Raw genomic sequence first — 18811 nt, forward strand, 5'->3', positions numbered from 1 at the left:
GTAACTCATGTAAATATTTTTTACAAACACAAATCTGTTTTACACACACACACAAATTCTCATCTGTAGATGCACAAACATAACATTTTTACATATTTTGGTTTACACGGTTACAAAACTCGGTTCACAAATAAGCTTTTGATTTACAAATACAAAATATTTATGACCACAGTTTGAGCCCATACTCATTAGTGTTTTTAGTGATGGACCTACACAAATTCAGCTGCATACACTTTGACCATATGTGACACAGACACCCTGCATATCATCTGTTCACACCATCGGTCGCAAAGTACAAACATAAAGTTTTGTCAATCAGGCAAATCCAGTTCAATTCATCCCTTGAACTGATTTAAGTGTTCTGTATACAAGAATGTTACTGGATGTGATTTTAAAATGTTGTCATACAGGTTACAGTCCCTCATCGGAGTCTCTCAGCTGCTGAAACCTGTTTCTACTACAACAATTCTGTTGAAAACAGTTTGTGCTACATTTAACATGCACTCTCAGAAATAGGGGTACCAAAGTGTACCAAAAAGGGTACAAATGCTTGTCGCTGGGGGTGTTCCTTTTTGAAGGACATTTCTGTACCCTTTAGGCTTGGTACATTTTTGTACCTTATGAAGTTGTACAATCATGTACTTTCCTAAGACATAAATGTACCTTGAAACTATAGTACAGAAATGTTCCCTTGAAAAGGGTACAATAGGGTACCCCCCCAGCGACAACCTATTTCGTACCTAAAGAGACAAAAATGTACCCCCAATAGTCCAAAATATTTGGTTATTTAACCATTTATTCTCGATAATAGAATCACATCAAAGCATTTAAACAACCACAGGAATACATCCTTGATTACATTCGTATATTGCCATAGGACATGTCAAGAAAAATACATTCATTTAAAAAAGTAAACAATCATATAAAGACATTAAACACCTGAACACAATGGAAAATGTTCTTGCAATCACATCACACAGAATACCTCAAGGACACAAACAGCCTATCGTCTACTAAATACATGTCTAGAGCTTGAAAGTCTAATTCATTTCCTGGATTGAACAGGATCCAGTCATTGTCAACTGCCACTTGGTAAGCATGGAAATGACATTCATAAGTGCAAGGAAGTAACAGTTTCCCACACAATACCCAACAAGTATCAACATTCAAAATATACTTGATTTTAAGGAATATAGGTATGGCTTCAGTGTGTACATGGCCAACTACAAAAACATCCTCAAGTTCATATTTGACACTGCTGACAGATATAGCAGACACACGCTGAAGCACTTTATCCTGAAAATGCACATCTGTAAAACTTTTGTTCATTTCCAGAGCATTCTGTAAGTCACCTGGCAGAGATGAAAATGGCACACTGACACTTGTGCTGAGTGAATGTTCAAAGTCAACAAGCAACTTATCTGAAGAAAACTCCCAGCACTGTTTCATTTGATGACGATTGTTAAGAGTTGCAGTGATGTTTACAAAGTTTTTGCATTTACTCGCTAGATTTTTGAAATATTGATGCTTGCTTTCATATCTCATACACCACAAAGGGCGAAGAGGACCATACATCAAAATCAGCCTTGGGTAGTGAATAAGGTAGTGACACTTGGGTGGGGGCATATTTAATAGAGTTGGTTAAGTACCCTGGTGACACTTACTGGCAGGGGTTTGTCTCCCTGGTCTCCTATGTTGACAATGCAGTTCTGAAGAAAGACAAGTGTTTTCTTGAAGTATGCAGGGTAGGTCATGTTGAACACGAAGAAGGTGGAGAATGCTGAGATGTAGGCCTCATCCAGCGAGCGGCACGAGCAAACATCCACTCCTTCAACTGTCACAACACAGCGAAACTGTCTTAAGAGGGCAGTTGTCCAACTCTTATCCTTCATTCGAATGGTTGGGTATGGACTCGTGGGAGTATTCTGCAGAAGAGGAAGAAAAACATTAGTATACAGTATGTTTAAGCAATATGTGCCAAGTGGATTTTCAACAGATTCCTCAAATTACCTTCTTTATTTGCTGCAAAACAAAACTGTCTATTCTGATAACCTGTAAACATGGGGCGATCGTGGCTCAAGAGTTGGGAGTTCGCCTTGTAATCGGAAGGTTGCCGGTTCGAGCCCCGGCTTGGACAGTCTTGGTTGTTGTGTCCTTGGGCAAGACACTTCACCCGTTGCCTACTGGTGGTGGTCAGAGGGCCCGGTGGCGCCAGTGTCCGGCAGCCTCGCCTCTGTCAGTGCGCCCCAGGGTGGCTGTGGCTACAATGTAGCTTGCCATCACCAGTGTGTGAATGTGTGAGTGAATGGGTGGATGACTGGATATGTAAAGCGCTTTGGGGTCCTTAGGGACTAGTAAAGCGCTATATAAATACAGGCCATTTACCATTTACATGGCCCCTACTCCAAACAAAAAGCTTCTTGACCAATGACTGTTGTGGTAGTGTTTGATAAGCTGCTAAAGTTTGACATAATATTCAAGGGCAAAAGCAATCACCCCTGACAGTGACAGTACCTGTGAAGAAGAATTTCCCTAAGGGGACAATAAAGGTCTATCTATCTATATAAACACCAGACAAAACCCAAGAGCACAGCAGCACTGTGGATTAACAGCAGTGTTTCCTCTACATTAGCTTAGCTGTGATGCTGAACCGCAGCTGAATTCAGCTCCATGCCAACAAAACACCGAGAATGAAACTTGTGGCCAAAGGCTATGCATTGCATCATGCATTTACCTCTCCAAGGATGATGAAATCTTCTATCTTCTCCTTGAAGATGGATGGCAAGAGAAGTGCCCCCTTGAAGTCAATTCCTAGGTCATATAGATGCAAATGCACTTCATTAGATTTTGATAGCATGCAAATTCCCATTAACATGCTCTTCACATGACACTATGGTACATCAATTATCTTTGGAAGAGAGAGCAAATGAATTGTCACAAAATTTACTATTTGTATGAGGTCAAATTAGCACCTGTAATGTCTTCAGCCAGTGCATTCTCTCTTGCCTCCATGTAGACCTTCTTCAGTGGCAAATCCTTGGTCATTTGAAGAACAGCAGTGAAGTTTTTGCTAAAGCGGCGACAGATGTTGTCTTGGCAGGTATGCATTAAATCAACCTCATCACACAACTGGAAATGAAAAGAGCAGAATAGACAAAAGAATGACATTTTACATTGAGGATTTAAACTTTTGACATGTTTAAAGACACAGACTGGAGATAAATGTAAAGTGCTTTAACCCTTGATCAAAAAATTCTAAAGCTAATAAACAGATTGATTAATCAGTTAGTACAGAAAATAATAATAATCAGATTTAGAGACAAAAAAAATCATTAGCTGTTTCCCCAATCATCTTAACAATTCTTGGGTTGCAGACAGTGTCCCTGCCCAGAGCTTACAGCTCTCATATTCGAAAATCCCAAATCCCACTAAGTAGGTGGAATGGTACAAATGTGTACCTTCCATTGTTTAAAATCCCTTTGAGCGGGAAACAAGTTAGATGCGATAAATTTTGCTTAGAAAACGTTTTTGTTAATAGCTATATTTACATACTAGCATGTTTTGAGAAATTATTGATTTTTTTTTACATTGTTGTACACGGTTACTGACTATTTATTGATAAAACACTGGAATACGGCGGGCAGACAGACGTTGAACATTCCACCAACAGTCTAAATAGTCCACATTTGTACCTTTCTTTGTTTAAAACTTAGCTAACTGCTAGCATTCACCCATGTTAAAGCTAGCTCTTCGGACTTTTGCTAACTCTACTATAAAATTACACGTTGTAATTTTTATAAAAACACAAAATCACACCCGACTTACCTCGAAACCTTTGCGCCTCGTCGTCTGACACATCAATGCCTTCTTCCATCAACTTTTTAAGGAGCTCCTCCATCGATAACCCCCCGAGAGTCATTTTCTGCGTCAACGCTAGTCAGCGCGGAGGCGGAGCACTCATCGCTGCTGGCTTTTCAGCCTTTGGGATTAATGCGCGTTGCGAACTTGATACATGGAAATACAACATTGTGGTATTAATGCGCAGTTGTTTAGAAACCGTTATGCTGTCTTGGCGAACTATATTTGTAACTTACAAAATGTAGTCACCGTAACATAAAAATCTGCTTGACATTTTAACTTCCAAAGAACCTCGGTTTAACTTGATGTTGCAAATTCCATAAAAACCTCCCAATTAATGAACAATTCTAGGATGTAAAAGCGAAAAAGTAAATGGCCAAACATAACAGTAATATGATTTCACGTTTTTGAAGGCTACAACCAAGATTTAAAACATTAAAAATTATAACTGGAACTTAATAAATGGAAATGGACCAGTTTTTTTTAACATCATTTGGTTGTGCCTGCATGTCATTGTGTGGTTTTTTTTAAATATAATTTAACATAACTTACACAAAGGTAGGTTACAGATATTCTTTGCATCATAGGATAATTTACATACAGAGGAGAGGACCAACAGATTTGATTATAACATGTAGCTTTTATGAGCACACTCACATCTCATATGAATTTTACAATTAACCAGGCCCATCCAGATTTTCCCATGCTGACCCATTACCACATTCTGCCACTGTCACTGCAGTACAGGTCAAAATGGTACAGATTTGTACTTTATTTCAAATTGTACCTTTAAAGGGGCATTTCTGGACTTTTAAAGACCAGTCAAAGTCAAAGTCAAAGTCAACTTTATTGTCAATTCTGCCACATGTACAGGACATACAGAGAATAGAAACTTCGTTACTCTCAATCCCTAGATAAAATAGAAAATGAACATTTAAATATAAGAGTGATTAAAAATGCAAGTAAAATATTTTAAAGTAAAAAAAATTAAATAATATAATACAATTTTACATATAACAAGAAAGCTATACAATATACAATATAAGGGTAAATGACATTGAGTATTGTACCAGTATTGTACTTTTAAGGGAACATTTTAAAAAAATGTACCTATAGGTACAAAAATGTTCTTCTCTCGTACCTCTATTTCTGAGAGTGTGCATGACCTATGTTCATTGTTTGTTTTTATTACAATTAAGAAACTGCACCTGTCCTATTAGTAAATTACCCACAGCTATATTATCTCTTATTATGAGACCTTGCTTTAACCTCCTAGGACCTGGCATCCACATATGTGGACATCATATTTTGGGTTGTCTAGACCAAAATACAAAATTTTGCTCTACAAGGGCCTGATGTACACTTACGAGGACATTATACTGGCAATGATCTATCAAAATTTAAAACGAATGTCCTCATATGTGGATCTCAGTTTTCTCAGAAAAAAAAAATCAGGTTAAAAAAAAAATCTAGTAATTCTTTGTTTTTACATTCATCAGGTCCCAATCAGCCCAGATATCAAAGAGAAATTAAAAATGCATGCCATGAAGGAGTTTGGGTCTTAGGGGGTTAAATTCTAAACAATAAAACTCTCCTAGTCACTTTAAAGTCACCCACAACCTTGTTCTGCATTACAACTCTGAACTTCTGCATAACACACCCAATTGCATCCTCAGGCAGGGGCGTAATTTCCAGGGAGGTTAGGGGGGTTATGACCCCCCCCCCCAATAATCAGACCCAACCAATAAAATTATGAATTGTCTTGCATATATAGGCTGTTGATGTTCTTTACTCATTTCTGTTATTACCCGCAAAATAGCTGCATATTTAATCATCTGGGATTTTACCCAGATTTATTTAATCTGGGTAAATAAATCCCCTAATGTTCAGCACAAAGTTACGCCGATGCCCTCAGATCTTCTTCTTCTGTCCACTTCACTACTCGTGCTTCAGTATGTTTTACAGTTGCAGTTGCCCCCAAGTCTGGAACTTTCTTCTAACAGTAATCTTCAATATTGGTCTTGGTCTCTAACTTCAAATCCCATCTTCAAACACGTCTCTTTAAACTATCAACTCTCATTGATGATTTCAAAAAACATTTCTTGTTTTGAAAGGTACCTAAAATAAAATGTAGTATTTTTGGTATTGTTATTATTATTGTGGTAGTGGTAGTAGTAGTCGTGTTAGTATTACTATTAGTAGTAGTTTGATTAATGAACAAACACATACAAAATTAATAAATTTCCCATCATCATCTCATCACTTATTTGTAGTTAACAATTTAAGGCCAGTAGGTTGGGCATAAGTGGTGAATATCATGAACATACTTGCTCAAAATACCCATTTTAACTTTAGGACTGCAAATGTAATAGCAGGAAATTTCATAGAAAATTCATTTACTCCAGGAAACACATAAACAAAACCATAACCAGGTTATGGTTATTCAGCAGCAAACCAACAAGACATTTTGAAATTGACTTCTACATCTCTTCATTTACACAAGTGTTTCTTGTCTTCCAGCACTGACTTCAAAGAGGATTGTTCTACTCGGAAAAACTGGGGCTGGGAAAAGCAGCCTGGCCAACACCATACTGGGAGAGAATGTCTTCAACGTATGCCATTCACCCGTTTCTGAAATAAGTGTGCCCCGTTTAGTAATTAAGTCTGTAAATGGAAATAACATCAGTTTTATTGACACTCGTAGTATTTTTGACACAGGCATGTCTGAGAAATTACTCAGGGATGAGATAGTGAGGTGCATGACAGAGTGCGCTCCCGGACCTCATGCTTTTCTCATCGTCCTCAAAGTGGAGAAATTTACACAGCAGGAGCAAGATGTAATCAAAAAAATATGTCAAGATTTCTCTGAAGATGCTATGAAATACGCTGCCGTTGTCTTCACTCATGGCGACCAGCTCCCAGAGGGAACGAGAATCGAGGAATTCATCAGTCATAACAAAGAGCTCAGCAATCTGGTGGAGAAGTGTGGAGGCAGATGCCATGTTGTTGATAATAAATACTGGAAAGACAACAAAGAAGATGACTACAGGAGCAATCGGTTCCAAGTAGCAGAGATACTCAGGACAATAGACAAGATAAGTGAGGCAAACAATGGAAGCTGCTACACCAATAAGATGCTACAGAAGATAGAAAGTGAACTACAGAAAGAGGAAGAGCTCATTAGACAGTCATCAGCAAACATGTCGGTTGAACAGATTGCCACTGAAGCTAAAAAGGGTGTGATGAACAAGCTGCTGATTATATTTGCAGGTACAGCAACAGGCGTATTGGTTGGAGCCTTTCTTGGTGTGGCAAAGATGGTCACATCAACTTTTTTGAATCTGCAGGAGCAGACAGATGCAACAGTATCACTGGCTGCACAGAAAGGGTTAGAGGGAGGTCGGTTAGGATATGCTGCAGCTGAACAATCAGAAAGTGCATCGGAAGCCATTCAGAAAGCTGCTAAAGCTGTCCTGGAACACACTGTTAAATAATTGTTAGGATCATGACAACGACAGAGTGGACAGCAAAGAGAGCAGAGAAAGGAGTGTTGTTTTCTTATGACTTGTATGATTACTTTATAAGTAGTGATAGTGGCAGTAGAGGAACTGTTGAGATATTTATTCAAGGAAAAATAGTGCTGACCAAACAGCTTTTCCTTGAATAAATGCTAAAAGTGCTACTTTTACTTGTAACAAACTAAGTGTTTGTTACTTGTAGATGTTAGCAAGTAGGGGTGAATGCTTTGATTTAAACTTGATTATGTCACATTATAATTCAAAGAATCACGTACATATTGTATGGAAATGTATATATCCTTTTTCCTTCTTCCTTTTTTTTAGTAGTGCTTACAGAAATAAAAACTATTGATGAAACTTTGTAGTTTCTTACAGTGAACAACATTTATTCTACCTGGGTCTGGTTATATTAGGGATTTGGTATATGATAATGTAAACCTGACAGGACCTGACAGGACCCGCTTGCTGTTTTGCTTTTTATTTTTATGTTTCACATACACACACACACTTGTGGCACTATCCAATGTTTGCTGCCCTGGCTCCGGTGCTCCTCCAGCAGCAGCCGTTTGTCTTTGGCCCCAGCCGCTACTGAAATAGGGACGGCATGATGAGAAGATGTTCAGAAGGGGAGGCTGTGCCATTTTGGAAAATATACAAAATGCTGAAATGTTTGATTTAAAACATAAAACAAAAACCTTGAAAATATTAAAGGTAGCCTGATGAAAACTTTGAATATCTAGATTCATTGCTATTTCCATCTGCGAGTCCACACTGCATATACTGAAGTTGGGTTTTAAAAATGCTCGATGGTGCCATGAGAAATGTTAACATTGGCAACACTAATGTCTAGTTTATGTAGTAAAGTAAATGCATCACAGAAGAAAGGAAGTGCTGCTTTCTACATTTGTTCAAATAAATTACAACTGATTTGCATAAGGTTGATGCATAATCCAAGAAAAAAGGTCCATGAGATGCTTCACATCGTCTAAGCAAGACTTGAACTTCAAATGTTAAAGTTTACTTCCTGTCTATGCCATAATTGTATTTTCATTACCTGAGCTAATATGGACGTTGTAAAAGGACCCTGACTGAAAAAGAAGTACGTCTGGGTAAATTGTGCTGTAACTTCACATATTGTGAAGTTTTATGTCTTTTCTTTGAGAAAAGAAAAACAGAGAAGTCATAAACTCCTTGATATGTTGATATTATGTAAATAAATCCAAAATGTTAACTGAGTCATCTGATTTATTCTGATTTATTTATTGTTATTTTATTTATCAAAGATACATGATTACACATACATACAATTAACACATTTTCTATAAGGCATACAACAGTGATAGATTTTTTTTTTAAATCACGCATAAGTTCAAAACATAAGAATAACATTTTTCTAAAAATCATGTTCTTTGGTGCTTAAAATCACATCACATTTCACATTTTAAAAGCATAATATACAATTTTAGAGCACTTACACACCTCTACTTTGCTTTTCACTCTCAAATACAGTACGTCACAATTATCTAAGATCTGTCATCAAATGTCGACCGCTTCTTGTAAGTCACAGACTTTTATGTGTCGCTGCTTTCCTGAGGTGTGCTGGATCAGATCCAAATGCAGAGTCTTCTTTAGTGGCGGTAAAAAAAAGGCTCTTTGTCAGCTTATCAAAAAATCTCTTACAGAGTGATGTTTGGGCCACAGCAACACTGATCACTGCTGGTACAAGGTGATGATAAACAGGTGCAGAAAAGCTGGTCAGGAGTTGTGTTTTTTTCTCTCTCCAAAATTTGCAAAGCCACCTTGGTTGATTTCTAAACCTCTGTGTGATTCACTCAGAAGGACTTAAAGTTGGCTCACTGGTCAGGTTAAAAACCGTCCCTCACAGTCTCACTGGCCAGTGTTTAATGTTTAGCTCTCTTATTTACTACAAGTGTCATAAGTTTCCTCATTGGTAAATGGTAGGGTCATCTCTATTTTAAATGGCTTCACTGATATTCAGGGTGGAGTCCTTGGTCGGGGCTCAAATGGTCAATTCAGCGTTTTGTCATTTGGTCCAGACTGGTTTCTGTGTGAAGATGCACCTGTCTCTCTCAGAGTCTTGCTCTGGTAAAGCTGCCTCACATGGAGCTGGAGCATGCGTGACTCTCACCCTGATTGTGATTATTTTTTCTTTTTTTTTTTAGATAAAATCAATAAAATGAGTTAAAGACTTCAAACGGGGCCAGCCTCCAGCTCCCCCCAATAATCACTGTCACAAAAGCACCTGTTTAATCACACTAACCTTTTTGTTATCATTTAGCACAAACATGCAGACACACCTAAAAACTGCTGACATTTTTGTCTAAAAAGTAAGGTAAAAGTAAGTAAACTTTGGCCTTGCTCTATAATATAAAAATGCAAAAAGAAAATCACTTACACTGTTCCTCTCGTTTATATAAGGCTCCGAAGACAATTATTTCACCATTACTGCCATTTAACAGGTGCATCAGTCCAGAATCACTCTTATTGCTTTAAGCTAACAGTACTGCTGTATGATTGATAAGATCATCCACTTACCCATCAGAATGAGCAGAAACAGATTCTCCTGCATCTTTGTTCTGCTAGCTAAAACATTTCTAATGTGAAGTCAACAAAAAATTCCTAAAGTAATATATGTGTATGTGTGTGTATCAGTGTAGTACTGTAGAATTTTTACTTGAATATCTGAAAGACTCACTTCATTTTAGCCAAACATTTCTGGATTTTTAGATATTACATTATGACTCTAATTATGATGGCAAATCATTTTATTTGCTAAATCTGACAAAATCACAAAGTGTCATCATAATTGGATTTTAGATTGTATTTCAGGTCAAATACAAATCATGTCAAACTTGACTTACATTTCCCAAATAGTCCCTCTTCTGTGTGATTTTTCTGTTGCAAGTGAAAATGAATTACCCAGCTCAACAAAGGCTCTCTTGTAGCTGCCTTGGTTTTGAATATGAAAATGAATGTAAATATTGATCAAAGTCAGAAAAATATGCAAAAGCAGCTGAAAAGAGAATGAAAGAAAAAAAAAGAAAAGGATTCATCCATCCAGTTTATTCTGCTTATCCAAATCAGGGTTATAGTGAGGCTGGAGCCTGCCCAGCTGTCATAGGACACAGGGACAGTTCACCAAACTCTCATGGGGTAAAAACAAGTCAGCTATTTAACTAAAAAGACATTCATTAAGTTAGGTATAATTATTCATTATCCCAGCGGTAACTGAATCTATTTATAGTGTTCACATTTCATTACATTTCAGTGTGAGTGTAGGGAGCAACTATGTCCAGTAGAATTATAGAATACCTGTGGGAATGAGAGGGAGACAGATGTAATGATGACGTAGCCCTGGTAGAGTTGCAGATGATAACGTTTTCATTAGCAGTGACCAAGTTTGACAAAGATGGAGACAAAATTGGAAAGGCTTGGCTAAATAATCCTAAATAATCAGTTCCCATCTTATCTTAAAGACCATATAGTACCAAATCACCCCATTAGAGCACTTTGCTCTCAGGGTGCTCATACAATACTTAAAACATTCATTTTTGCCAAAGCATATAGTTAGGGCATGAGCAGGTGACCTGAATCCTCCCGTAGATACACTACAATTGTCGGATGGCTGCGTCTGTGTCGCAGCATTTTGAGTTTATTTTGTATTTTTGATATATTGGAATAATGTTATAATAATAATAAAGTTATATAGTTATGCCTGTGCCCTCATTTCCTTTTTCTCCCTGTTAAAAGGGAGTTTTTTTCTTCTCACTGATGCCCAAACACTTGCTCAAAGAGTGAGCGTGTTGGTGTAACAGAGGAGGAAGCTAGGGTTAGGGTGAGATGGAAGCAGATGATCAACTGAGGCGAACCCTAAAGGAAACAGCTGCTTGAAGATTTCAAATACGTAACACACACCTTTTATGTATATATAGTAAAACTTTTCATTATAGTATTCTAGAACAGTATAAAACGTATAAACTCTCTTTTGCTTTTGTCATATTTACTACAGACATATTTAACTTTGGGTTATAACAATATGCTCGCCAAGATTTTTATATAAAAATGAAAAGAAAAATTGTGTTTTTGTTATTAATTTATTTAAATAAATAACATTTAAATATGCACAATAGTTTTCTCATGCTGTTGCCAGGTGTGGGAAAAAAAGAGAAACACACTATGAGGTAAGCTCATCACTTTAGTTTGCTGCTGAGAAACAAGTCCAACAGGTACAGAAACAACCGAACGGCGCAGTCAAAACGTCCACAGGATCTGAGTAATCGTGTGTCTCTGCGCTGATTTCGCTTTCAAAAACATGGACGGTAAGTCGCAGTTATTGTCATGTTTTCTGCATTAATGATTAACAGAAATGTGGGATCACAAAGGAAGAAAGTTGATTGTTTTTCTCAGTCAACATGATCTACTCCACTGAATACCTAAAGTAGTTATGCAAATGTTATATAATATATTCAAGACTGTAATACACTGAGTGTATGCTTGATAGAGTTAATAATTCAAAATGATTTAGTTGTATCCACCATCTGAACAGCTAAGTCTAAACTTTGATCAACAATCAGAGAAATTACATTTTTCTACTCTTCCATATTTACTTGTAAGCCAGTACTGACTGGCTTGTACACATCATGCAGTTTTACCTCCACTTCAATTTACTGTTTATTTCTTGCACTGTTTTTGACAAAGTAATAGATAAATAACTAACACCGAATCATTACTGTTTTATAGAGTCAAAAAGAAGGATTGTGCTCCTGGGAAAAACTGGAGCTGGAAAGAGCAGTATTGCCAACACCCTGTGTAAAGAGCCTGTGTTTAAAGTAAATCATACCCCCAAATCTGGAACAAGTGAATGTCAGTCAGAGTATATGAATATCGGTGGAAGAACCATATTATTTATTGACACTCCTGGATTTTTTGACACAGACAGACCTGGGGAGGACATGAAGTCTGAAATAGTGAAGTGTATCAAAGAATGTGCTCCTGGTCCTCATGTTTTTCTTATTGTGCTTAAAGTGGAGAAATACACAGAGCAAGAAAAGGGTGTGATAGACAAAATGAACCAATATTTCTCAGATGAAGCTTTTAGATTTACTATAATAATCTTTACTCATGGTGACCAGCTTCCTGAGGGAATGAAGATCGAAGAGTTTGTGAATGAAAGTGAAGGTCTGAGTGATCTGATCAAGAAGTGTGGGGGCCGCTGCCACGTCATTGATAACAAATACTGGAAGAACAACCAGGGAGATGAATACAGGAGCAACCAGTATCAGGTGGCAGAATTACTCAAAACCATTGACAAGATTATTGAGGCAAACAAAGGAGGCTACTTCACCAATGAGATGCTGCAAGAAGTGAAAAGAAATATTCAACAAGAAGAAGGTCGCATCAAACAGTCATCTCCAAACATTACAGAAGAGGAAACTGCAACAAAGGCAAAACAATCTGTGTTTAAAAATCTGTTGTCAAAAGCTGCAGAAGTTACAACAGGGGATCTGTTAGGTGCATTCCTGGGTGGGACGATACAATTAGGGAAAGAAGACAGCACTGTAGGTTTAGTAGGAGTAGGAGTAGGAGTAGCATTGGGAATAGCAGCTGCAGCGAAAGTAGCTAAAAACAATGCACCAACATCATCTAGCACAGTTCCTGCTGCATCTGCAGAGCCAGCAGCCAAATAAAACCAGGAGTACCACGTTTGATGGACATGAAACTGGTGCACAGTGATGAAGCAAAAGAAGGAGACTACAACACTAAAGCACACTTTGTTTATTTTTTTAAATGTAAAAACAGGTTATAAATTAAATATCTAAAACATCTGTTAAGCTTTCAAAAAAGTACCTTTACAATCCACAGATGTACAGAATCAGCATATACTGCTAGGAAACTGGGCACAGCTACTCACATTCACCTTTATAAGTTGCCATCATAGAGTCATTGTTAAACTTATAGAATGAGACATTTTGGAATCCTTTTGTTCATCATGATTGGATTTCTGTATTTGCATTGTACAAAATGTCTTACTTAAGAGTTTTTGTTGAATACTTACTGTTAACATATAAATGAAGTAGCTTATGCTTAATGATATGTAAGAATGTGATTTTTTTCCCCTCTTCATATGCTATAAAACCCTTTATGTTGCAGTTTATATTTCAGAATTTACTCATGAATATGTCCATTACTCCAGCTTAAACAAAATCTCTGGGTATTTCAATAACAGATCTATAACTTTCAAATAATTGTTGCTTCTTTTTTTGATGTTTTCTTTGCTACAAGTTTTCACTAATAAAGCAGCTAATTGTTTCACATGTAACCAAGTTTCTTCAACTTCTTGACAATTTTCATTTACTAGCCTCATGTTAATTCAGCTGAACTTGTTAAACCTCCTCAGCAGGTTTAGCCAAACATGTTTAAGAGGCAGTGACATCTTAAACAATGACTTTCATTTTTACTTAATTTGGCTTCCGCTGACTTTACTTCAGTTGAACTGGCTGATGAAGTTTAACAGGATCAGCCAAATCTGCCACAGCCATTTTTAAACCAGAACAGTAATGGAAACTGCTGGGATGAGTGGACAGACCACTGACAGATTTGATCTTCGACAAACTTTATTGTAATGTCAGTTTTAATGTTTTTAAGTGTTGCTCATGTTTCCAGACTGTATAAAAGTTACTGACTGACAAATGCAGCAACAAATGAGACTAAATAAATCAAAAGAAAATGCAGACGTTTGTATTTTGTTAACATAAATCCAAATTTTGAATAAGTTATATAGTTCACAGAACAAAGAATTTATGGAGTTAGTAGTGTAAGGTCAGTGGTTCGATCCCAGGCTGCCTCCTGGCTGCATGCCAAATATCCTTGGGCAAGATACTAACCCCATGTTTGCCTACTGGTGGTGGTCAGAGGGCCCGGTGGCGCCTGTGTCCGGCAGCCTCGCCTCTGTCAGTGCGCCCCAGGGCAGCTGTGGCTACAATGTAGCTTGCCGTCACCAGTGTGTGAATGTGTGTGTGAATGGGTGAATGACTGAATGTAGTGTAAAGCGCTTTGGGGTCCTTAGGGGCTGAGTAAAGCGCTATACAAATGCAGGCCATTTACCATTTACCATTTAAGGTAAGGGTTTAAAGGCCAATATAAGAAGTATTCATATATTCAAGCAGAAATAAATTCCACTTTTCTGAAGAATAGAAATAAAAATATTTTTTAAAAAATCCGTAAGGTCAATGAAATACAGCTTAACTTTTTCTTTCTTCTTGTATCATGTTTTTAGGTCATGTAGTTATTTATTATCTTTATCTCTGTGTTGCAGCACTGTGGATTATTATATGTAAACGTACACTGTGCGCAGTGTTTTGTTCACTTATTCTGGCTAAAACCCAGAGAACAAGTTAGACAGGTAGCAGAAGCGAAGCATAAGGTAAGTCCGCAGTACGAGAACAAAAGCAAACGACTCACTGCAGAGACACGTCGGGAACCAGACTACATTTTTGACAGATTTCTATTTTCTGGAGAGCATGGAGGGTAAGTAACTATTAAATAGTCATTACTCCAACGTATGAGTGTTTGTCACTCTAGTAATCAAAATCCTAAACTGTGACCTATATTTTTAATTAACTGAGTTAATCTCAAGAACTATTTTGCTATGAAAAAATGTTTAACAGTATTGCTGCTCTAAGCTTTATCAATCTTATAAATACAAGCAAGATTTCTGGGTATCAAGGCTTGTTTGCTGACACATGGCTTGCAGTGTAGTACTGCAGTAAGATTTCTTTTAAAATCTCAAACATGCTTTAAATTTACTTTGTACTTGCATCTGTTTGGTTGAAGTCTCTATATGCAGCGTAATCACAAGGACCAATAAATGACACTGATGAATGATTAGCTAAAAGATTTCAGACACTCTTATGCTGTAGATGTCAGTGATATTTTCCTTCAAATCAACCAGAATGATACTAGGTTTGAATCACATTTCTTTGTGTGTAATTTAAAGTAAAAAGCAAGAAACAAACAAACAAACAATACAAATCACCCCTTTTAATTTATTAACTGATAAAAATGTTTGTTGGTAAAGCGAGTTCAGAAAGAGTTGGGATTTATAACGAATTTGTTTTGTTAAAACATATATGTGACATTGTTCATGCAAAATTTTGCCAACACAGGGGCATCCTTTAAGGAGATACAGACACCTATATCCCCCATGTCTGTTTAACACTTTGACTCTCCAAAGCGTGACAAAGACAAGCATGCAGAAGTTGCAGTAACACCAGAGGGAGCTTTTTTATTTGATGCTTGGCATCTTTCTTGGCCTTAAGACAACAATTCTGATGGCTAAAGATCCAAACGGGACACAAAAAACCCCAAAACAAAAAAAAAAAAAAAACATATTTACATGTATATACATATTAAGCTTAATAGTTTGTGACTGTTAAGGACAATTGAATGTACTTATGCAATAATGGTTTTTTGTTCATTACTGACTTCTTAGCTTAATATATCAACGCCCCCTGCTGGTTGCGAAAAATTCTTCATACATCTCCATTTCACGTTTTGGAGAGGCATGGTGTGAAATAGACACGGTGGTCCGGCGTGTCTATTACACGTTTTGCTGTGATACTGGGTTGATAGATTTTTGATCTGAAATTTGAAAATTGATCAGAGATGTCAGGAAGCAGATGAGGTAATGAGTTAATCTGATTTGTTCATCTATTCATTTTTTCTTCCAGTGACAAAGACAAGGAGAATTGTCCTGCTGGGAAAAACTGGAACTGGGAAAAGCAGTCTGGCTAATACCATATTTGGCGAGACCAGATTGAAGATTAATCATTTTAATGACTCAAACGCATGTTTGTCTCAGAGTGAGACCAAGACTGTTGATGGAAGAAGCCTAACTTTAATCGACACTCCTGGTTTCTTTGACCCAAGCAGGTCTGAGAAGTTGGAGCACGAGATGTTGAGCTGTATTACAGAGTGTGCTCCGGGTCCTCATGCTTTTCTCATTGTGCTCAAAGCAGAGAAATTCACAGAGCACGAAAAGGCTGTCATCGCACAATTATGTGAACATTTCTCTGAAGATGTTCTTAAATACGCTGCAGTGGTTTTTACTCATGGTGACCAGCTCCCCGAAGGAACGAAGATCAAGGATTTTGTTAATGAAAGTGAAGCTCTGAGTGATCTGGTGAGGAAGTGTGGGAGTCGGTGCCACGTCATTGACAATAAATACTGGAAGAACAACCAGGAAGATGAATATAGAAGCAACAAGTTCCAGGTGGCAGAGCTGCTCAATAGCATAGAAGATATAGTGACAGAAAACAATGGAGGATACTACACTAATGAAAAGCTCCAAACACTGGAGACAGAAATACAAAAAGAGGAAAATCGGGTTAGAAAGTCATCAGAAAATCTGTCACAGGAAGAGATTAGAAAGCAGGCTAAAGTTAACATCATTAAGAGACACATGGAAAATGCACAAAAATCATGGCTTAAATATTTTGTGGGTTTTGCTGTCATCACAGGATTATTTGCAATTGTCTCAGCTTTGTTGATCAAATCGAAGTTTGGAAAGGGATCTGTTCCACCTGTTCCTGTTCCATCTGTTCCTGTTCCACCTGTTCCTGTTCCATCTGTTCCTGTTCCATCTGTTCCTGTTCCATCTGTTCCTGTTCCATCTGTTCCTGTTCCATCTGTTCCATCTGTTCCATCTGTTCCTGTTCCATCTGTTCCATCTGTTCCTGTTCCATCTGTTCCATCTGTTCCTGTTCCATCTGTTCCTGTTCCATCTGTTCCATCTGTTCCTGTTCCATCTGTTCCTGTTCCATCTGTTCCATCTGTTCCTGTTCCATCTGTTCCATCTGTTCCTGTTCCTTCTGAATCAGTCTCCATTCCAGTCCCAGAACCTTTTGAAAAGGAAGTTGTGGGGGTTTTTGAGGCCATTTGGAATAGACTTCATGCTTTGTATGAGATAATATACAATCCATGGAATCCATTTGAATAAACACAGATCCACAGCCATATAATAAAACGGCCTAATCATTATACATATAAAGCTTACATAAAAATATTGTCATTAATCTGTGTGGGTAAACCATTGTATTAAAATAGTTTAATAATTTGGCCCATTTGGAATCTTTATGGAAAGAATAAAGGTTTTATTCTGTTTTGCAAGTTCCTGAATGTGTTGAGTAAATACAAAGTAGTGGTCATATATTAAAACATGTATAATAAAATATAAACATGTGTTCCTGGCAATTGTAACTTGATTATGAAATTGTTTGATCTTCTCAGGTTTGTGAAGTTTTAAAGCTTTTATATGCAGAGGTACCAGCAGCTTCAGAGGACCTTTACATAATCATTTACATGTTCTGTGCATCAATAAACAACTTTTTAATTATGTGACTCAGGTTTTTTTTTCATGTGTATATTTTATGATTCATTGATAACAATTCCAACCAAACACCCATCCTGTTATCAAAAGGTATTGTCCGTGTATTCGTAAATACACAAGTCTGCCTGTAAAGTTTACCCTTAAACCTCTTTGCCAAACAGCTCTAAGTACAACACCAAGTAATATGTTTGTCTTGGGATTGTTTGCTTATGACAATGACAAAATTTTATTTCACATGTATTAAATTGCTTTTTACTATTACTCATTAAAACACAGCTGTTGTTGATGGGTGCATAAAATCCATCAAAATATAACATATTAAGTACATTTTGCTATTGAGTATTTACTATAAAGTAAAAAATAAGTAATTTAAGATAATACACTAAATTTCTTTCCATTCCATTCTGTTAGACAGACAGACTGTATTGTCGTTTAAATTGAGACCTGCAGTGCACATAAGACTTTTCTTCTATTGGCTCCAATAGTGTGAATGCATGAGCTGGCCATTTTAAACTTGAGGAGAACCCAATCACCTCACTATTAAGTGACCGTGTAAACCGTTGCAGTGGTAAATAGATTGGTACAGGAAACATTTCTTATACTCAGAACATGTTATACAGTTTTCCTCATTCCCACTTACTTTCTTTCAATGCCAGTGTGCTTTTCTATGTAACATTCACAACGGGGTTCAGTATCTCTCCTGACAATACTTCAATATGCAGACTGCAGCAGCCAAACATCGAAGCAACAACTTTCAGATTAGTGGAGGATTAGCAGATCTACCTTCTGAGCTACAGCCACCAATAAATAACTTGTGACTATTGTTATTTGACCACACCTGAAACTCAGCGTTGTGGCTGTTTCATTTTGTATTTGTACAGTTGCCAAATAGTTTGACCTTACCCAGAAACAAGTTACTCCACCCAAAAAACGTGGTATTAACATTCAACTGTCACCTTCCCACTGTGGCCCAGAGTGTCTTGTCATTTTGACTGTGTTATGTTTCATATTCTTGAAGCTGTGAGCA

General features: G+C 37.2%; 3 protein-coding genes across 3 annotated transcripts; 2 read left to right on the forward strand and 1 right to left on the reverse strand.

Moving 5' to 3' along the window:
* Positions 1–830: 830 nt before the first annotated feature.
* LOC308393437 (uncharacterized protein) lies at positions 831–3963 on the reverse strand. Its single transcript, XM_080877202.1, has 4 exons — positions 3826–3963; positions 2973–3129; positions 2735–2811; positions 831–1925 (listed from the first exon to the last, which is right to left on the reverse strand). The coding sequence occupies exons 1-4, from the start codon at positions 3856–3858 to the stop codon at positions 1629–1631; spliced, it is 564 nt and encodes a 187-aa protein (XP_080733328.1). The 5' UTR covers positions 3859–3963; the 3' UTR covers positions 831–1628.
* On the forward strand, positions 3861–13084 carry LOC308408132 (GTPase IMAP family member 7-like; the record flags this gene model as incomplete). Its single annotated transcript, XM_080900250.1, has 3 exons — positions 3861–3936; positions 6379–6773; positions 12530–13084. The coding sequence occupies 3 exons, from the start codon at positions 3861–3863 to the stop codon at positions 13082–13084; spliced, it is 1026 nt and encodes a 341-aa protein (XP_080756376.1).
* Positions 13085–14839: 1755 nt separating this feature from the next.
* LOC308408136 (GTPase IMAP family member 7-like) lies at positions 14840–17394 on the forward strand (the record flags this gene model as incomplete). Its single annotated transcript, XM_080900261.1, has 2 exons — positions 14840–14924; positions 16127–17394. The coding sequence occupies exons 1-2, from the start codon at positions 14918–14920 to the stop codon at positions 17392–17394; spliced, it is 1275 nt and encodes a 424-aa protein (XP_080756387.1). The 5' UTR covers positions 14840–14917.
* Between the last annotated feature and the right edge of the window lie 1417 nt (positions 17395–18811).

This window comes from Rhamphochromis sp. 'chilingali' (assembly GCF_963969265.1).
Source record: "Rhamphochromis sp. 'chilingali' genome assembly, chromosome: 1".
In the NCBI taxonomy this organism is placed as follows: Eukaryota; Metazoa; Chordata; class Actinopteri; order Cichliformes; family Cichlidae; genus Rhamphochromis; species Rhamphochromis sp. 'chilingali'.

Excerpts from the sequence above, each read along its gene's own strand:
- LOC308393437 (XM_080877202.1), bottom strand. The coding sequence starts at position 3,858 with ATGTGTCAGACGACGAGGCGCAAAGGTTTCGAG. Across the intron at positions 3,130-3,825 it reads CGAGGCGCAAAGGTTTCGAG|TTGTGTGATGAGGTTGATTT; the intron begins GTAAGTCGGGTG and ends TTTCATTTCCAG. Across the intron at positions 2,812-2,972 it reads ACTGGCTGAAGACATTACAG|GAATTGACTTCAAGGGGGCA; the intron begins GTGCTAATTTGA and ends TATATGACCTAG.